The 16,938-nt window shown below is 53.1% G+C and overlaps 1 protein-coding gene across 2 annotated transcripts; it reads right to left on the bottom strand.

Annotated features, from left to right (window-relative positions):
* Positions 401-13,431, bottom strand: GDF10 (growth differentiation factor 10). 2 transcript variants are annotated; one of them, XM_005699335.3, is made up of 3 exons: positions 12,696-13,423; positions 3,400-4,325; positions 401-1,382 (listed from the first exon to the last, which is right to left on the bottom strand). In XM_005699335.3, exons 1-3 carry the CDS (start codon positions 13,012-13,014, stop codon positions 1,191-1,193), a joined length of 1,437 nt encoding a protein of 478 aa, XP_005699392.3. In that variant the 5' UTR covers positions 13,015-13,423; the 3' UTR covers positions 401-1,190. The 2 variants fall into 2 exon arrangements, with proteins under 2 accessions (XP_005699392.3, XP_017898130.1); XM_018042641.1 differs by having other exon boundaries at positions 411-1,382; positions 3,509-4,325; positions 12,696-13,431.

The raw sequence follows: 16,938 nt of genomic DNA, 5'->3' as shown, positions 1-16,938 counted from the left end.
CTCAGGAGCAGCCCCGGAATCTCCAGAAAGATCCCTGACTCCTGCTGAGTCTCTTGCTTGAACTACTCCAAGAAGACCTCTGAGCAGGCTACCATAGATGTTCCTTAAATATCTCAAGCACCCCCCATCAACGATATCCCCACTGAAGCTAAGGATGCAAGACCCCTAAACGTGCCTGGGTTGTGTTTACCTGGACAAGCCCGGGGTGGGGACCTGAGGTGCAGTATAAGTGAGCAGGACCCTGGAAGGCATAGGAGTGGCCAGTGTCTGGAGCTTAGGCTAAAGATGAGAGAGTGTGGAGATGACTTACAGGGGCCTCAGCTCCTAAAGAAGGCGGTGACCCCAAATGTCATACTTACACACGGGGATCCAACCATATTTTGGAACGGGTGACATTCAGTTTTTCAAGATACCATTGTCCCTTTAATTTATTAGCTTTCCATAAAAACACATACCATACACAATCTACAGTATAGAAAGTATAATTTACAAAAATATAAAATCTTGGTTATGTTTTAGTATTCCAACTTATTGCTGTATGGGTTATCTCAATAAGCAGGTTTAAAAAATGCACACGCAACCAGCATGACGCTCTCTGTGGGGGAATGGTGTCAACTCCCTCCTTCTTGTTTTAAAATAAAATATATATTAAGAAAAAGAAGCCAAAATTGGTTATATGCGCATGCTGTATGTATAAAAGCATCTGCAGTGGATTTTGAGAGGAGACATCCATTTGTATTATATTCCATATCCATTTTCCAGCATCACTCTGTGGCCCAAAGTGTTTTAAAACTGATTATTTAAGCAGAGGTTCTTTCCATATGAAGGGCGTGAGCACCTTCAAGTTTGTAGTCTTCTTTCCAGGTTATGAGATGATGGTCACAAAACCCAACATATGGATATGGCTGGTTTTCAGGCCTTCAGAGCAGAGGGGATGGGCTGTGAGAAGCCATCAGGTCAGGTTTAATTCCCAGATCCCTTTAAAGGATTCGAACTGGCATTGAGGAGGCTGAATCACCAGCAATGAAAGACCCCAGAGCAATGCCCTGGGGTGACAGATGGCTGTCTGCGGGCTCTGCCCTATTTTTGCAGCTGCACCCTGAATCAAGTGCTCACTCCAGAAGGTTCCCAGAATACTACCCTGCTGTGTGTGGGTAGGGCAGGCTCCTTCCACTCCAGAGCAGCTGGTCTTACCGGCAGGCACAGGTCTCCACGGACATGTTGGGGTACACCTTCAGAACCACATTCCGGTTCTCATCCAGGAAAAGGACCCCAAGAGAGCTCATCTTGTCGGGAACGCAGCATGGCTCTGGGACGCCCGGGACAATGCCCACGGCCCTGACGATGCTCTGGATGGTGGCGTGGTTGGATGGGCGGACCATCTACAAGGGGGAAGGGAGCATGGTCACCTCCGAGCTTTGCCCACCCCGCAGTCCTCACCCACCCACCATGCTGCCTCATGTCCTTGACTGAGGACATAGAAAAGGTGAAGAAGAAAAAGTGAGAAAGAAAACAAGATGAGATCCCAGGGCTGGGCATATATTTCCTCTGAAGTCACTTACAGGCTGAGTCCTAGAGACCTTTGCAAAAGGCTTCCTCCCACCCCCTTCCCTCCCAAATCTTGGGCTCTTGGAGGGAAGGTGCATTGGAGAAGGCACTGGCCACTTGAGGACAGCTGCACATCACACATCCCCAGGGAGCACCTGGAACTGGCCAGGCGCGCCAGAGGGAAGGCCAGGGAAACGGTTGGAGAATGCACCTCGGGCCACAGCTGCCCAGCCTGCAGAGTCCAGTGAGCACTGACGCGCTCTCCACGCAGGAGGGGAAGGCCAGCAGGCACACGTGCGCCACTGTGATGGGTCTGAAAACCCAGTTCCCGGGCGGCTCTGCCTGTGAGGTGGCAGGTGCTGCTTCACTGGCATCGCCCCATCTTGTCCTCGTATCCATCTTATGCGGTGGGCATGATTCTAATTTTATTGGTGAAACTGAGGCTTAAAATGACTAAATAACTTGACCGAGAGTCCTCAGTTAGAAAGTAGTTTGGCCTGGAAACCACACTCGCTGGGCCCACTCCAGCTCTCTCCCCCTCCCTCTCCAGGGAGCCTCTCATATCCAGGAGTGTCCGGGTCCCAGCTGCAAACACAGAGAATGCCATTTTTCAAGCACCTCCTCGAAGAGGAACAGCACCACGTTACAGGTGCTTCAGCTCATTGTCGGCCAGAGTTTTATCTGTCCTGTGCCTCTGGTGGGGAGGTGGGAGGTGGGAAGCGAAGCCGGGACACCGGCATTTGGGGAGTTCAGACTGATGTCAGGGAAGGTGGGAAGACAGTGAGGCAGACTGATAAGGTAAGTGCTGGGTCAGCCAGCGGGGTCGGGGAGGGGGCCGGGGGCGGGGGCTGTCGCACACTCCCTCTGCGTCTGCTGGGGCTGCATCCTTCCAGCAGACGCCTGTCTCTCTGTCAGGCACCTCCCTTCCTCTCTCCTGCACATGCACAGCTTTGAGGAAAAGCCTCTTAATTCCCAAACAGGTTAATAGGGCCCTACGTCTGGGTCTGGGATTTCCCCAGCTGACTGATTTATTTACGTTCACAGTGAATTTACACACTGACTTCCTCTCTTGGAGGGGAAGGCATGACCTGGAACTCAGCGGAAGAGCTAAGTAGGAGGAAAGCGTGAGCTCTGTGCTGAGGTTGACATCCTCTGGCAGCCATCCCACAGCAGTTCAGGCTGTGGGGAGATGGATGGACAGACCCATGGCCCAGCCCAGAGGGGAGGTGAGCATCTGAAAACCCAGGTCAGTGCAATGGAGCAAACGGTCCCACGTGTGTCCTGCAGACTTGAGAACAATGAGAGCTAGTTGCCACGTGAGCCTCTGCCCTGAGTAGAGGAGGGGAAGGTGGGGACAGGGAGAGTCACACTGCGAAGTCACCGAGGCCAGCTCCGCTGGTTACAGACACCATGCCCTGAAATCCAAACCAGATTTCTAGAAGAGCCTTGGCAACGAAGGGGTTTAAGAGACCGGACCTGTGTGTGGGGGTTGGGGGGGGGGCATGGGGGAACAGCCAGCGTCCACGCAGCCTCTGTGATTTGCTGTGTGGAAACACACACCTGAAAGGAAGGATCTTCTGCTCTGCAAAAGAAGACAGGTTCTGATTTAAAATTCCAATGCTATGAAGGCAACACTTTCAAAAGGACAGCCAGACAGCATCCATCTGCGGGCTGCATCCATCCAACAGGCTGCCATCTGGGTATGCCTGTCTAGCTATTCTCTGGCTCAGATGGATGGGAGGTGCTATTATCCCTGCTTACAGACAGGGAACAGAGTGAGGAGGCAGAAGGACTCGCCTGCGAGGGCAGAGCTGAGATGGCCGCGAGCGGAGCACAGCAGGGCGACCCTACCTTGGGCATCGGGAACTCGCAGGCCCCCGAGCAGTAGTAGGCGTCGAAGGACTTGGGTGAGATGACCCACTCATTCCACCCTATGTCCGCGAAGTCCACCCTCAGATACCTCCGGGAGCAGACCCGTGGCTCATCCCATTGCTTCTTCCGGGCTTTCTGCATCGTCTTCTCATCGAAGTCCAGCACCTGCGAGGAGGCCATGAACACATCCTGGCCCTTCTTCCTGCGGTCCTTGCGGCCTGGCCGCGGCTTCAGCGCACGGAAGGGGCTGGGCCACAGCTCGTGCTTGTGGTAGTGCTGGCCATGGGGGGTGTGTGCTGGCCTCTCATCCAGCCCAGGCAGCTCGTTGTTCTGGAGGGGCCCGGGGGCCTGCGTGGCCCGGCGCACGCGGGGGTCTGCTGAGCTGTTGGGGGCTGCACCAGGCTCTGGGTCCCCAGCCTGGAAGGGGTCGTATCTTTGCAGTGTCACTGACACGCTGTTGGGCTCCGAGACGGCCAGGTCGTTGGCATAGATGAGAATGTAGGGTGCGTGAGGGCCGAGCCTGGGCACTCCTGTTTCCTTCTCCCCAGAATCCAGCTGAGCAGACAGGAGCAGCTCGCCGTCACGGCGGGCCGCCTTGACAATGAGGGAGATGTCCTTGGCCTGCCACAGGCCTCGCGGCGGGGGTGGCAGGGCCATGGCCCCACGGAGCAGCCCCTGAGTGGCCGTGTTCTGCGAAAGGCTGCGGAAGAGCAAGTGCTGGCGTGCGGGGGGGCCAGGGGGCAGTAGGCGGCAGGATGCATTCTTGGCCCGCTGTTTGCAGGGCACCTCACGCGCAGGGGGCCACTGTGGCTCTGCGTAGAAGTGGAATGTGGCCGTCAGGATCATTTCTGAATCTTGCATGGAAGTCAGGTTGAAGAAATACACGGCCTTCTGGTTGACCACTTCTGTAAGGGAAGGACAGACCACAGCCTGTTAAGTTGTCTCCTGGATAAGCCCCGTGTTCACAAGGCCTCCCTCAGGTTACCGAGGAGGAACGCCTCTCGATGGGGGCACTTCCAGGCCAGCCAGGCTTTCCACATCCCCTGTAATTCTCACATTGAACGGATGAGGGCACCCTTTGCTATTTTCAGTGACCAGATGAGTACGAGGGATTAAGGTCAGAGAGGTTAGGGATTGTCCACATCCCATTACAAAGAAAGGAAGAAAAAAAAGCCGGCAGACAGGGTCCAGGTTGCTGCACGCTGAAGCTCCCAGTCCCACCCCTGCGTTCTGATGCCCCTCACTGAACAAGTGTTCCCACCACCTTCATTCATGAGACAAGCTGGAATGAGGAATCTGGGATAGCTTGGGTTGGATCCAAGCCCTGCTGACAGTAGTGCCACCCACCCCCCCCCCCGACCCCGCCTCCGCTGCCTCTTGTATTTGCACAACCCTCTATTTTATAGACATTAAATGCAGTCCTTTGTCCAATTGAGGTAAATTAAATAGCGTCCCTCACGCTGTACCTGCATTCTGAGTGGCTTCTGAGAAAAACTGAGCTTAAGAGCACAGCTGTTCGAGTGTCTGCTATTCACTCTGTCCAAGGCCTTTTGAACTTGTTTTACAAAGAAAGAACACTATCAGGGTTGCAGCAGGTCACTCCGTAGAACCTCCAACACCAGGTTGCTCTCCAGAGGCCAGACCCATGATAAGGACCAGGATCCCTCAAACACATCTGGGGCTGACCTGCACAAGTTCACCAACAAGGCAGCCCCACCCTTCCAGCTGGGAAAGACCCTAGGAACCAGGCTTCCAGGCCCTAATGGGACAACACCTTGCTCATCTGCCTCAGAGGGACCTAGAATCTCTGTCTCACCTGAATGCTTGGAGGATTAAATAAATAACATCTATAAGGTGCCAGGCACAGAGGAGGAATCCCCTAAATGTGCTTCCTCACCACTTTTACCCAGATGACCCAGGCTGGCAGAGCAAGAGCCTCCTACACCAGTGCAGGCCCCTCTCAGTCAGTGGTCCAGCTCACACAGCTGAGGAAGAACTTTTCTTTTACCCAATTCAAGTCAACTCCGTCATTCTGCTAACAGGTTCTTTGCTGGAGAACACTTAGGAAGCTTGAGGGTAGACATTTCAGACTCTTTGCAAAGAGCTGGCTCTTCACAGCAGGATGCAAGAATCTCTGGCCTAGACATCTGCAGTGTGTGATGAGAAGGAAAACAGCCGACTAGGGGGAACCAAGATGGGACTTTCTGGAGAAAAGCACCTTGGCTCCCCTTCCAGTGACAAAGTAGAGGGCAAGAGAGGGACTAAGGAAGTATAACTGGGACCACCAAGGTCAGGACAGCAACCTTGACTTGAGGTGTGTATGACCAGACGAAGGTGCTGGGAGGACTGTCCCCTGGGTGGCAAGACGTGATGTAGAGGAGGAGAGTACGGCCTGCCCTGGAGGTTATTTCTGCATGGGGTACAGGAGGGCAATGGTGCATGCTGCCCCTCCCTTAGGATGGAGAGCCAGGGAGAGCACCCTCGGGAACTCAGAGAGGGAGGAATCTTAGCAGTCAGGCAGCCTGATCAATTACACTCAGGGCAGGCAGGAGTCTTTCCTCCATTTGGCTTGAATGCCTTTGGCCATAGGCAGCTTGGCCTTCAGTAGGCCGCCGGCTATATGAAGACCCTCCCTGCTGGGAACTGAACCCCTAAGCCTTCAGTGGCCTGAAGGGCAACAGACTGGCCCAGCTCTGACTGTGCCTGTATCCCTACATTGCAGGGAACTCCAGACTGAGAGAAAGGCCACCCCCCTGAAGTCTCCTAGCTTGGATTAGCCCCGGCTAGAAAGGAGAATCCCCACAAAGAAGCCCCTATTTCCTGCGAACCATGCTAGCGCCTGTGGCTCCCGTCTCACGGTAGCTAGAAAAGAGCCTTCCTTCCTCCTTCCTGCAATTCCTGTCTCCATTCCTGCACCCTCCCCTGCCTCTCTCTCTTTTCCAGATAAATATTTGGGATACTTCTACTTTGGGCTAAGTGCTGGGCCAATCAGGGTCCTGGCAAAGGTGGTCAGAGGTCCTCAGAGGAGTTCATTCCAGGGATGAGACAGATGGCAATGGTTGGGAGCGGCTGCAGTGCCTGTCACAGCTTCACAGGACCCTGTCCACATGAGGCCCCCCCGTGGGCTGGGTGTTCTCAGCATCAGGTCACCATCCTGCTCAGAGCCCTCCATAGTGCCCCCTCAAAAAAACTCAACCTCTTACCAAGGCCCTATGACCTGGCCTGCCTACCTCCCCAGTTGCATCTGCCCTCCGCAACCCCATCTCTGCCCCAGTCACCCTGGCCTCCTCTCCTTCCACACATGAAACTCCCATCTCAGGGCTTTGTCCCAGCTGTTCCTTCTGCCATTATCACTTCTCCCACGGAAGCACAGTGCCTCTCTCCTGCAGGGCTCCGCCAAGCAGCATCCCTACTGGTCTCCCTGGCTGGAGGAGCAGCCCCATCACTCTGTCTGTCCTGGGCTTCGTTTGTCTTCACATCACTTTGGGACAAGCTAATATATATTTCATTGTAACTTTTTCTGTTTCCCCCAGAACACAACGTTCAAGAGGGCAGGGCTTTGCAGCTGAGTACACTGCTGTATCTCTAGATCCTAGCGCAAAGCCTAAGTGATTGTCACTGCTCAGAAATGCATGCTGAATGGTAGGGTAGGAAGGGGTCTTTGCTAGATCAATCTGCTTCACTGAACAAAGAGGGTTCCTGGCCTGCTGCCCTGGGGCTCAGCAAACATCCTGAAAGAAGTCCAGAAAGTCTCTTTCTTCGGAAAAACACAGCCAATTATGCAAATTCAGCTGGAAGCACTGCACGGGAGGACTTTTGTCCAGTTACTTCCCTTTGAGCCTTAGTTTTCTCATCTTTAAAATGGGAATAATATTGTTTACCATTCAGGAAACTGAAAGTTCCAAGCATATAAGCAGGCTTGATTCTTTATGTTCATAATCAGGGCAGCAGAGATGGCAAATGGACAAAAACATGGAGCTTCAGAGAGGGTACATGACTACATAACTTGCCTAAAGTCCCCCAGTTGGTAAGGGGCAGGATCAGAGTACGCTTCCAGGCCTGTTTGACCCCAAGCCCACGCACTCTCCATCCTCCCCAACCAAGTACCTTGGATAGAATCTGGATCTGCCTAACAGCTAATTAACAAAGGTGATGTGCTGTGAAATCTTAAAATATTTTGCAAACACAAGTCATTACTTGGATGATTTTGCATTCTGACTCTCCAGGAAAGAAAGGACCTGATTTAGACAAGTTGATCTCTCTACAGATCTTTGGAAGTCTTAGAACCTTAATCAGGTCCACTCTACTGGGCACTCAACCTCCTCCGGACTTGCTAGGGATGGGATTGGAGGGGAAAGAGGCAGGGAAAGGGCTCTAGCCCAGTGGGCGCTCCAGGCTCCCTGCTGGCCAAGGGAACCCTCAGACTGCTCTGCTCAATAGAAACAGAATCCATTTGGAGATCTGTCCCTTCACCTATTGCCCCTGAAACAGCCATCAGGGAGACCAACATGAGAACGCCAGACTGAAGATGCAAGCACCAACATAATAAGCTGGAAGCGGGTAGCGGTGGGCCAGTCAGTGGGCGTGCAGAGAAGCAAAGAGGACTAATGAGTACTGAGCGGCTATTTTTAGGCAGGCTCCAGAGTCAGGGTGTAAACCCCGCTTCATCACTGACTAGCTGCGGGGCCTTAGGCGAGTCCCACAGCCTCTCTGTGCCTCAGTCGACTAGGCAGAATGTGTGCACGCTTCCTGCGCACTCTCAACAAGCTGGCTGGCACACAGCACGTGCTTGGAACACAGGGTCATTTGGTTTCACAAGCTTCGGCCACACTTAGGACGCCACACCCCTGACCACTGTCCTTCTGCCCAACAGGAGGCATTGCCACCTATCCACACTCTCCACCTGGAGCCTGAGAATTTTCACAGCCTCTTTTCCTTCTGCACCCAACCAATCCCAGTGGCTGCATCTTGTTTCTCCACAACCACCCTGAACGATGCATCTTTCCACCACTGTCTTTGCCTACAACCTGACGACTGCCTGTGTGACCCCAGCACCCAGTCACCCTCACACCGACCCTCACCCTTCACAAGGAAACCATCTGTCACAGAGGAAGAGCCAACATCCTTCACAAGCTCTACACATCACTAAGAAAAAGACAAGAACCCCAAGTGGATGAAGTGATTCCCACAGGAAAATTTGCCAATGGCCAAAAAAGCATAAAAAAACAATTCAGGATGACCAGTAATGAAAACGCACCCCAGGAACTTCAAATAAGAGTGAAAATATGGCAAGTTTAACATGCATGTTGAAAATATAATCCCATTAGGATAAAAACTCTATGTAATTTTCCATAAAATATTAACTCTGGTCATATCTGGGTTGTGACTGGGGATAACTTCTTTCCTTACTGTGATTTTCCATGATTTTTGCACAGTATGCACTACTCCCATAATCTCTCCTCTCTCCTCTTCTCTTCTCCACCCTCGACCCCCGCACACACACTCTACACTGCCCTACTGCCTATAGGCAAATTCATCACACTCAAAGCTCCTGATGGCCTTGATGGACCACTTCCATTTCCCAACTCTCTCCTCCTGTTATTTCCTCATGGAAACCAAACTCCTCAGGGGTCCCGGTGCGTTGGGGCAGGCTTCACTCCCATACCTGGCTGACACCCTCTGCTCTTCAGAATCTGTCTGGCACTCCCCCGCTCTGTGGAGGCTTCTCCAGCCCCTCCCCATCAGCCCTTCCCCTGCTGGGTGAGTGCTGTCCCTTGGGGCTCCTGAAGCCCAGCCCCAGCCTGTTCTTACTCCACTGTTCTACTTGTCCCGATGCTCACATTCTTCTGTTCACTTCTTCCTTCTCAACCAGCTGTGAGCTTTTCTGCTGCTGCTGCTGCTGCTAAGTCTCTTCAGTCGTGTCCGACTCTGTGCGACCCCATGGACGGCAGCCCACCAGGTTCCCCCGTCCCTGGGATTCTCCAGGCAAGAGCACTGGAGTGGGTTGCCATTTCCTTCTCCAGTGCATGAAAGTGAAAAGTGAAAGTGAAGCCACTCAGTCGTGTCCAACTCTCAGCGACCCCATGGACTGCAGCCCACCAGGCTCCTCCATCCATGGGATTTTCCAGGCAAGAGTACTGCAGTGGGGCGCCATTGCCTTCTCTGAGCTTTTCTGGAAAGGGCCAATAGTCTTTGCTTCTTTGTGTCCTTTGGGCTTACAGCATCTGCCACTGAATGAGGTGCTCGGGAAGGACTTCGGCAACTGAATGTGACTTTTCACATTATTGATAGATGGGTATGTATCATTACTCGCATTTTGGAGATGACACCAACCTCAGAGAGGTTAAGTAACTTGCCCAATATCCTATGGGTAGGTGGAAAGGCCTAGACTTCAGTGCAGATTGTTTGGGGCTGGAGGTGTCTAACTTTTAACCTTTACGGTCAAGTTCAGAAGCTCTCTCTGTTGACGTGGACTTGTAGGGAACAAGACATGCTTCAGGGAGCAGTGGAAGGGAGGGAAGGAGCGAGGCGGCTGGAGCAATAATGGCAGAGCTAACACATTACTGGACTTACACGTGCCAGGCGGTGTTAAGCACTGGACTTACTGCAATCCATTCGAAAAGCCCTATGAGGAAGAGAGCATGATTAGCTTCATTTTAGAACTGACAAAACTGAGTCATGGACAAGCTCAGTCCCTGGCCCAGGTCACAGGTTCAGGATTTGGTCCAGCTCCCAGCCTGCACTTGGAATCTGAGCTGTGCTGCCTGTTGGCAGGCAGAGGACATGATTCCACTGCAACACGGGCTGCAGGGACCACCCCATTGAGACAGCAGAGGCCGCCGTCCTGGAGCAGGCTGGCACTGCCATGATCCAGAGCTGAAACCCTTACATCTGTGCCTCATTCATAAAATAAGGAGTCCTGCCCAGGCTCACACCTCCTCACAGCAGGTCACGGGCCATGAAGCAGGCACCTCTGAGGGCTGCCCAGGAGCTGGGTACAAACCAACTTAAGGAAATCAAGGGAGGGGATGAGAAACCAAGCTTCCTGAGTCAGACACAAAATTTAGTTCAACCCACTGAATCTTCACCTTGCCTCTATGTGCAAAGAAATCAGTGCTCAGAGAGGCATCGTCATGCATGCTGCAGCACACGGCCAGTAGCTGGCGGAGCTGGGACTTCTACCCATGGCTGCCAGATGGTTCCAAACAAGAGTGCTGGATTTATCAGAAAATCCAAGACTGGTCCAGAATAATTCTGATCTGCCTAACAGAGTAATTGTCTGTTCCACCCTCTGTCTCCTAAATCCTAGGCTCAGTTTTGATGGGAGTTTGCAGAGGGACTAGCAGTGAAAACAGCCTGATCCTGACAAACAGACAGTGCCAACCACTGCTGCTGTGAACAGTTCTGCCCGCCCTGGCCTGAGTCTCTTTATCTGTAAAATCAGAGGGCTGGATCTGAAGTACTGCCACCACGTTCTTCTCAGGGCTAACTGTTGCTTCACTGTTCCTTGTACCCCCAGTCTATGAGAACAGGGAAACACATTGTGCACCTTCATGCCTGGGCCTGTAGGAGCCAGGTGGGTTCAGTGGGCATATTCGCCCCTTATTGCAGCAGTAACCTTGCCAGCCTTGCTTTCCCCAGCTGCAAGGCTTTGGGGACTGAATTAATGGATGCAAGGTCAGGTCTACACCTCTGTGAACACAAATGTTTTGTATATGGGGAAATACAATGTACCAACACCTAACCCAGACAGTGCTGGGCTCCGGGCTAACACATATCATTTCATGTCATCTTTCCTGCAACTCTACAGGGAAGATACTGCCATGACCAGCCAATTCTGTAGATGAGTACACGCAAGTCCACAGAGCTTCATTTCAGTCATTTGCCCAAGGTCACAGTCATGCTAAATGCATCTTGAGTGGCTTAATAATAATACTCCAGAAGTGTGCCCCAAGATGTAACTAAAGGCACCAGGGAGGATGGAGTTAGATCTGGTTGGCTTGGAACCCAGGAACACTGACCTAGTGAGTCTGTCCAGTAGGGGATGGGAGTGGGATGGGGGAGGGCCCTCTGTGGCAGGAGTTCCCAGTATACATTTCTGGGAGACCAACTTCTAGGATTTGGCTCTATGTCGTGGCTGTATTATCCCAAATCACACACCCAGTGATCAACAGGGAGATGGCAGATCTGACCCCGGGCTGTCTGGCTGCCCAGTGCTGGGCTTGTTCCCCTCCACCTCAAAAGGGGCCTTACAGAGCAATGATCTTTCCCCTGATGGATGGCCTCCTCCTTCACAAGGGCTGCAGGGAACCCCTACCCACGTTTTCTGCAATGGCATTCTGAGACCATGAGTAATCTCCATGACAACGAGGGTCTTCCCTCAGCTCCTGCCACCAGGCCGCACCTCTCCCCTCTGCTTACTCAGGGCCTGCAGAGGTAGCCCAGGCTGAGCGGGCAGTCAGTGGAAGCTGGATTCTGAAGGGCTCTCGGAAGCAAGAAGGGTAGGGGTCTGCAAATGATCTCTGTCCGGTTTCCTCCAGGGTGTGGGGAGAGGGGAAAGGGTCTACCCAGGAGGGGCAAGGGCAGGAGAGAAAAGGGGAACCCCCACTGCCCAAGCTTCTAGACCTTTCCTCAAATCACCATGGTTGAACACTTCATGCTAGTGCTCAGCAGACTTCAGTCCCATGTACCCAAGGCTGGGCACTCAACCCCATTCTCTGTCCACCCTGCTTCCCAACCCCATGCCCACTAAATGCCCCAACTATACGCGCCTGGGCCCAGTGCCAGCACTTCCTTCAGGGCTGCATTATACCCACCTGGCGGGCTTTCCCCGGCACCTGCCTCACCTGTCAAGAGTCCGCATAACTAAACCCTCTACATGGATCCCCCCAACCCCCTCCCTCACCCTCTACCCACACACACAGACCCTGAGCTCTGCCAGCCCAGTGCCACCTTCATCCTGTGCTTACAGCCTTGCGGGTGGGGTGGTCTGTGTCCAGCAAGTTTTCCACCTTCGCAGGCTTAGTGGCACCCCAGGGGCAGGAAATCTGTCACTCTGTGTCACTCTGGCGTTCCCACTGGAGGCTCAGGGCCTGGCATAGAGTGCTGGGGGGCGGAGGGGTGAGGAGGGGGAAGGTGGAATAGTTAGTGAAAGAATGAATGAACTCGTCAGTGAATGGCAGAGGAAAAGCAAAGGTGCGGGGATGTGAGCGGGTGGACCAGCGAGGAGGGCCGGAGGCCAAGGAGAAGCGGAGTGGGGGGTCCCCTCTACTTACCCAGCCGGGCACGGAAACTGCGGACCGTGTTGCCCCCTCCCGGCCTCGCGCCCCTTCGGCTGTATTTCTCATAAAGCCGGAGCATGTGGACAGCAACCATGTCCTGGGCGCCTGGGCTCTGTGCAGCGGCCACGTCTCCTGGAGACCGCTGGGGGTTCTTGTCCCCTGCAAGGCCGTCGGCGGCCGCGGGCGGGGCAGGCCGAGCGGCGGCCGTGTGGCTGCCGTCCGCGTCCCGGAGCAGCAGCAGCAGCAGTAGCGACAGCAGCGGCAGCTGTTGGGACCCGGGTCCCAGGCTGGTCCGAGCGGGGCCACGAGCCATGATGGGTGGCGGAGGCGAAGGGGCCAGAGCCGCCGGGGAGGAGGAGAAAGGAGATCGAGGACGCACAGGAGGCTGAGAACAGACCCTGCGGCAGGAGGGCACGCTGACTGCGCACGCAGGCGGGGGCTCGGGATGCCGAGATCCGCGCGGGGCGCGGGGCAGAGCGGGGCGCACAGCTGGGCGCACGGGAAGGCCAGCGGTCACGGCAATCCGGAGCCACGCAGAGCCGAGCCGAGCCCAAGCCTGCGCGCTGCCTGGGCGGACTGAAGGCAAAACTTTGCAGCCCCAGGCGCGCTCGGCTCGGCGGGTTCGAGGGGCGGGGCGGGGCGGGGCGGCCGGCGGAGCCCTGGAGCGAGACCCGGCTGAGCGCCCCGACCACTCCGGGCCGCCGCCGACACGGCAATCCCTGGCCCGACAGCGGCGTGCGTACGCCCGAGTGTGGCGGCGCGCGCGCGCAGGGGTGTGCGCCCGAGTGTGCGCCCGAAATGTAGGGGGCGTGGGCGTCGGCAGGCGCCCTCGTCGCTCCCCTGCGGCGAGCCGGAGACCCGGGGACCCAGCCCGGCTCCTGTGTGTCGGCGCCTTGGCCTGGCCTGGACCGCGCGAGGGCTGGGAGGCATTTAGAGGGGGGCCCTCCTGCCGGGTTGCCCCTGCAATGGCATGTGATGATTGGGTTGCAAGATGACAGCTCCCCCGTGAGGAACTGAGGCGGGCTTGGGGAGGGGGAAGGGGGATGTGTGTGCGCCCAGCCCAGTTGTCTCTGAGCCAGTGTGCGTCCAAAATGCAAAAGTGAGGGGAACACAAACCCTCCCCGGGCATCCTTTGAAAAGAAAAGCCTTGACACTAAAGCTCAGCCAACCTAAGGTAACTGAAACGAGATCCTGATTAAAATTCATAATTAGTCCATTAACTGACCCTTTTTTTTGCAACAATAATTCCTGTTGAAGAAACACATCAAAGATGCTTATTAATCTTTGGACATCAGGCTTGTCCTGAAAAAAGGACATGGTTTTAAATTGTTTTACAAAACGTTTCCGGAGCTTCAGGACAGGAGAAGAAAAAACTTGACTTTCCCAAGAAAGTTTCACAGTGAGGGTACGGTGAATCCTGGTCCGTACCTCTCAGTTTAGCCCTAGGCCAGTGGGTCCTGAACTTCATCTCGCCTTTAGCTGGATTTCTTGTCCATAGATAAAATGTTAGGGCATCTGTGAACTTGGATGGAAAAAGCTTACATCTGTATTTTCACTAACCTATACCTGAAACTTGAGTGTGTGGGTTAGTCCCTCAGTCATGTCTGACTCTGTGCAACCCCGTGGACAGTAGCCCACCAGGCTCCTCTGTTGGTGGGATTCTCCAGGCAGGAATACTGGAGTAGTTGCCATTCCCTTCTCCATGGGACCTTCCTGACCCAGGGATCAAACCTGGGTCTCCTGCGTTTCAGGCAGATTCATCACCAACTGAGCCACCAGAGAAGCTTGAAACTTACATTCTGTAATATAAAAAACCCAGGCAAACACAACCACAAAGGTATTAACCCTGCCTGTGACTTTGTCACCAATGGCCACCAACCACAGATATTTCCATATCATATTTTCTTATCATGTTTTCAGAGTTCTCAAAATGATCACTCTTGCTCATCACTATTCTGAAATTAATGCCATTTACTTAATGAATTCATTAAAAGACATGTATACTATGTTGCAAAGTTGTTTTAAAAACATTTTGAGAGCTCTGTTTGAATGTGATTGCCTTCCTCTGTAACCCTGCATAGTAAGAACAGTCTTTTGAGAAAGGGTCTATGGGCTTCTTTGGACTGAGCTAGGAGTCACAGAAGGTTTAGGAACACTTCTGAGGGAAGGAAAGGACCTCTTCAAACTCATATTCTTCCAGCAAGGTCCAGGATGCTAACCATACTACATTGCAAACATGCTGTTCCCATTCCTTGGTAACTCTGGGTTGCGTGAGCCAAAATAGTTACTTTTCTTGGAGGGCTCACAATTCAATAAGTGAAAAATTGCTGGAGAAAGCTTCCATTTGGTGCCTAAAGCACAACCCATTTGTAATTTTTCAAAATCTTGTAGTGTCAAATTAGAGGCCATCCCATTGAAAGCCTCGGAACCTTAGGCCTATAGATTTTGGAAGAATGATAGAGAAGCATTTTATTTTTTTGATAATTCACACACTTTATGTTCAACTTTCCATTAGTATAGCTCCCATTCGTCCAGTGAAACAGTTTTCGAAAGTGATTTGCTTGAAGGCGAGGTGACCAGTCACAGTCTTGGACTTGAAGAATCTCTCCTCATAAATGATCCCCACCAACTTTCACTACTCCATTCTCCCACCCCCATCCTCACTTCCCTCTTTCTTCGTGTGCCCCTTACTTCCCCTCCGCCCCCCTCTTCTCTTCTCCCCCAGAATGCCTCTGACCTGTACCGGCTGGGGGTAACCTCTGCTCATGGGTAGTTTTGTCTCTGCTGGGGCCATACACAATCGAGGCCTGTGAAAAGGAGGGTGAGTCCGCAGGAGGTCGGGACAAGCTGGGCTATTCGGGGTCTGTGTCCATTAAAGCCTCCTTGCTCTCCTTAACTCATTCCCGCTCCATTCAAGACAGCCTGAGGGTCAGGCTTTAGACGGCACTAAAACCTGTAGGGTACAGATTCTCTGACATTGTTGGGAAAGAATTAAGGCATCAGCTGGGGACGGCTAATATTTCTTGCCTCATTTTATTGCCGAACAGCGGGACTGTAAAGTCTTGAACACTGGAGCACTATGGCCCCCTTTCATGTAGCCGAGATGATGGGATAAAAATGTGTTTGGTGAAGCAATTCAGATTACCACCGGGTCACATCCTCGCTGGCTCCCAGCATCGCCTGCAAACAGCATCGCTGAGACAAGAAACAATCACTGTGCAACTTCAGCTCAGGCACAACAGTGTTCCGAGCGTGGAAATGAGGCTAATTGTGGAGCTTGCCAATGAGAATGTTTGGTTTTTAATAGCTCAGGCTGCAGGTCAGAATAAGAGTTGAGATGGCAGACAGTAGATACAAGTCTCCAGAGCTGTGATTTCTTGCAGCTTGTTACCAAAATGGTCCCAGTCCTGGGAGCATCCGACGCTATTTTTATCAAGGGCTCTGAAGTCTTGAACTTACTGTTGGGGATAGAAAATGTTCTCTCTTGGGTGGTGAGAGATTGTTTGGGGCCTCTGTGTCTCCCAGGCCTATCTGCCCCATACTCTGGTATAACAGAATACTCTTGCCTGGAAAATCCCATGAACAGAGGAGCCTGGTGGGCTGCAGTCCATGGGGTCGCTGAGAGTTGGACACGACTCAGTGACTTCTCGTTCACTTTTCACTTTCATGTATGGAGAAGGAAATGGCAACCCACTCCAATGTTCTTGCCTGGAGAATCCCAGGGACGGCGGAGCCTGGTGGGCTGCTGTCTATGGGGTCGCACAGTTGGACACGACTGAAGTGACTTGGCAGCAGCAGCAGCAGCAGCAGCAGCAGAGTTTTCTTAGGCTCAGAAAACCCTGAGGCTCCATAGCTATAAAGCCCTACACTTGAATAAAGGAGAAACCAAACTCTGGACAGTTGGGGAAGTAGGCTCATTTGCTTTCATGGGGAACCTCACCCCAAGTAAACCCGAAGGAAATGTGCCTGAGATGTTGTTTCATGATGTTTTCCAGTTACCTTGTGGGAGAATTGTTTTGTGGCTCTAATTATCTCTGTCAGCTAGGGACAGCCCCATCATCTCTTTGGAAGCCCTGGGTGCCTCCTCTTTAAACGAGAAGGCCCCAACACGCTATGCCTGAGTCTATAGCCTCATGTCAACTCACTCTTGAAAATGAGAGCGTCTCCATGAGCTTTTAGAGTCTATTGAGATAAGGTTCGTAGCCCTATTTTCAACCCTTTCTTGTTGTATGGCCTT

Source organism: Capra hircus, chromosome 28 (assembly GCF_001704415.2).
Source record: "Capra hircus breed San Clemente chromosome 28, ASM170441v1, whole genome shotgun sequence".
Lineage (NCBI taxonomy): Eukaryota > Metazoa > Chordata > Mammalia > Artiodactyla > Bovidae > Capra > Capra hircus.
Note: the sequence above shows the minus strand (reverse complement) of the source record. Positions and strands in the feature narration are given on the sequence as shown.

Excerpts from the sequence above, each read along its gene's own strand:
- GDF10 (XM_005699335.3), bottom strand. The coding sequence starts at position 13,014 with ATGGCTCGTGGCCCCGCTCGGACCAGCCTGGGACCCGGGTCCCAACAG. Across the intron at positions 4,326-12,695 it reads CAGTTTCCGTGCCCGGCTGG|AAGTGGTCAACCAGAAGGCC; the intron begins GTAAGTAGAGGG and ends CTTCCCTTACAG. Across the intron at positions 1,383-3,399 it reads GCGAGTTCCCGATGCCCAAG|ATGGTCCGCCCATCCAACCA; the intron begins GTAGGGTCGCCC and ends TCCCCCTTGTAG.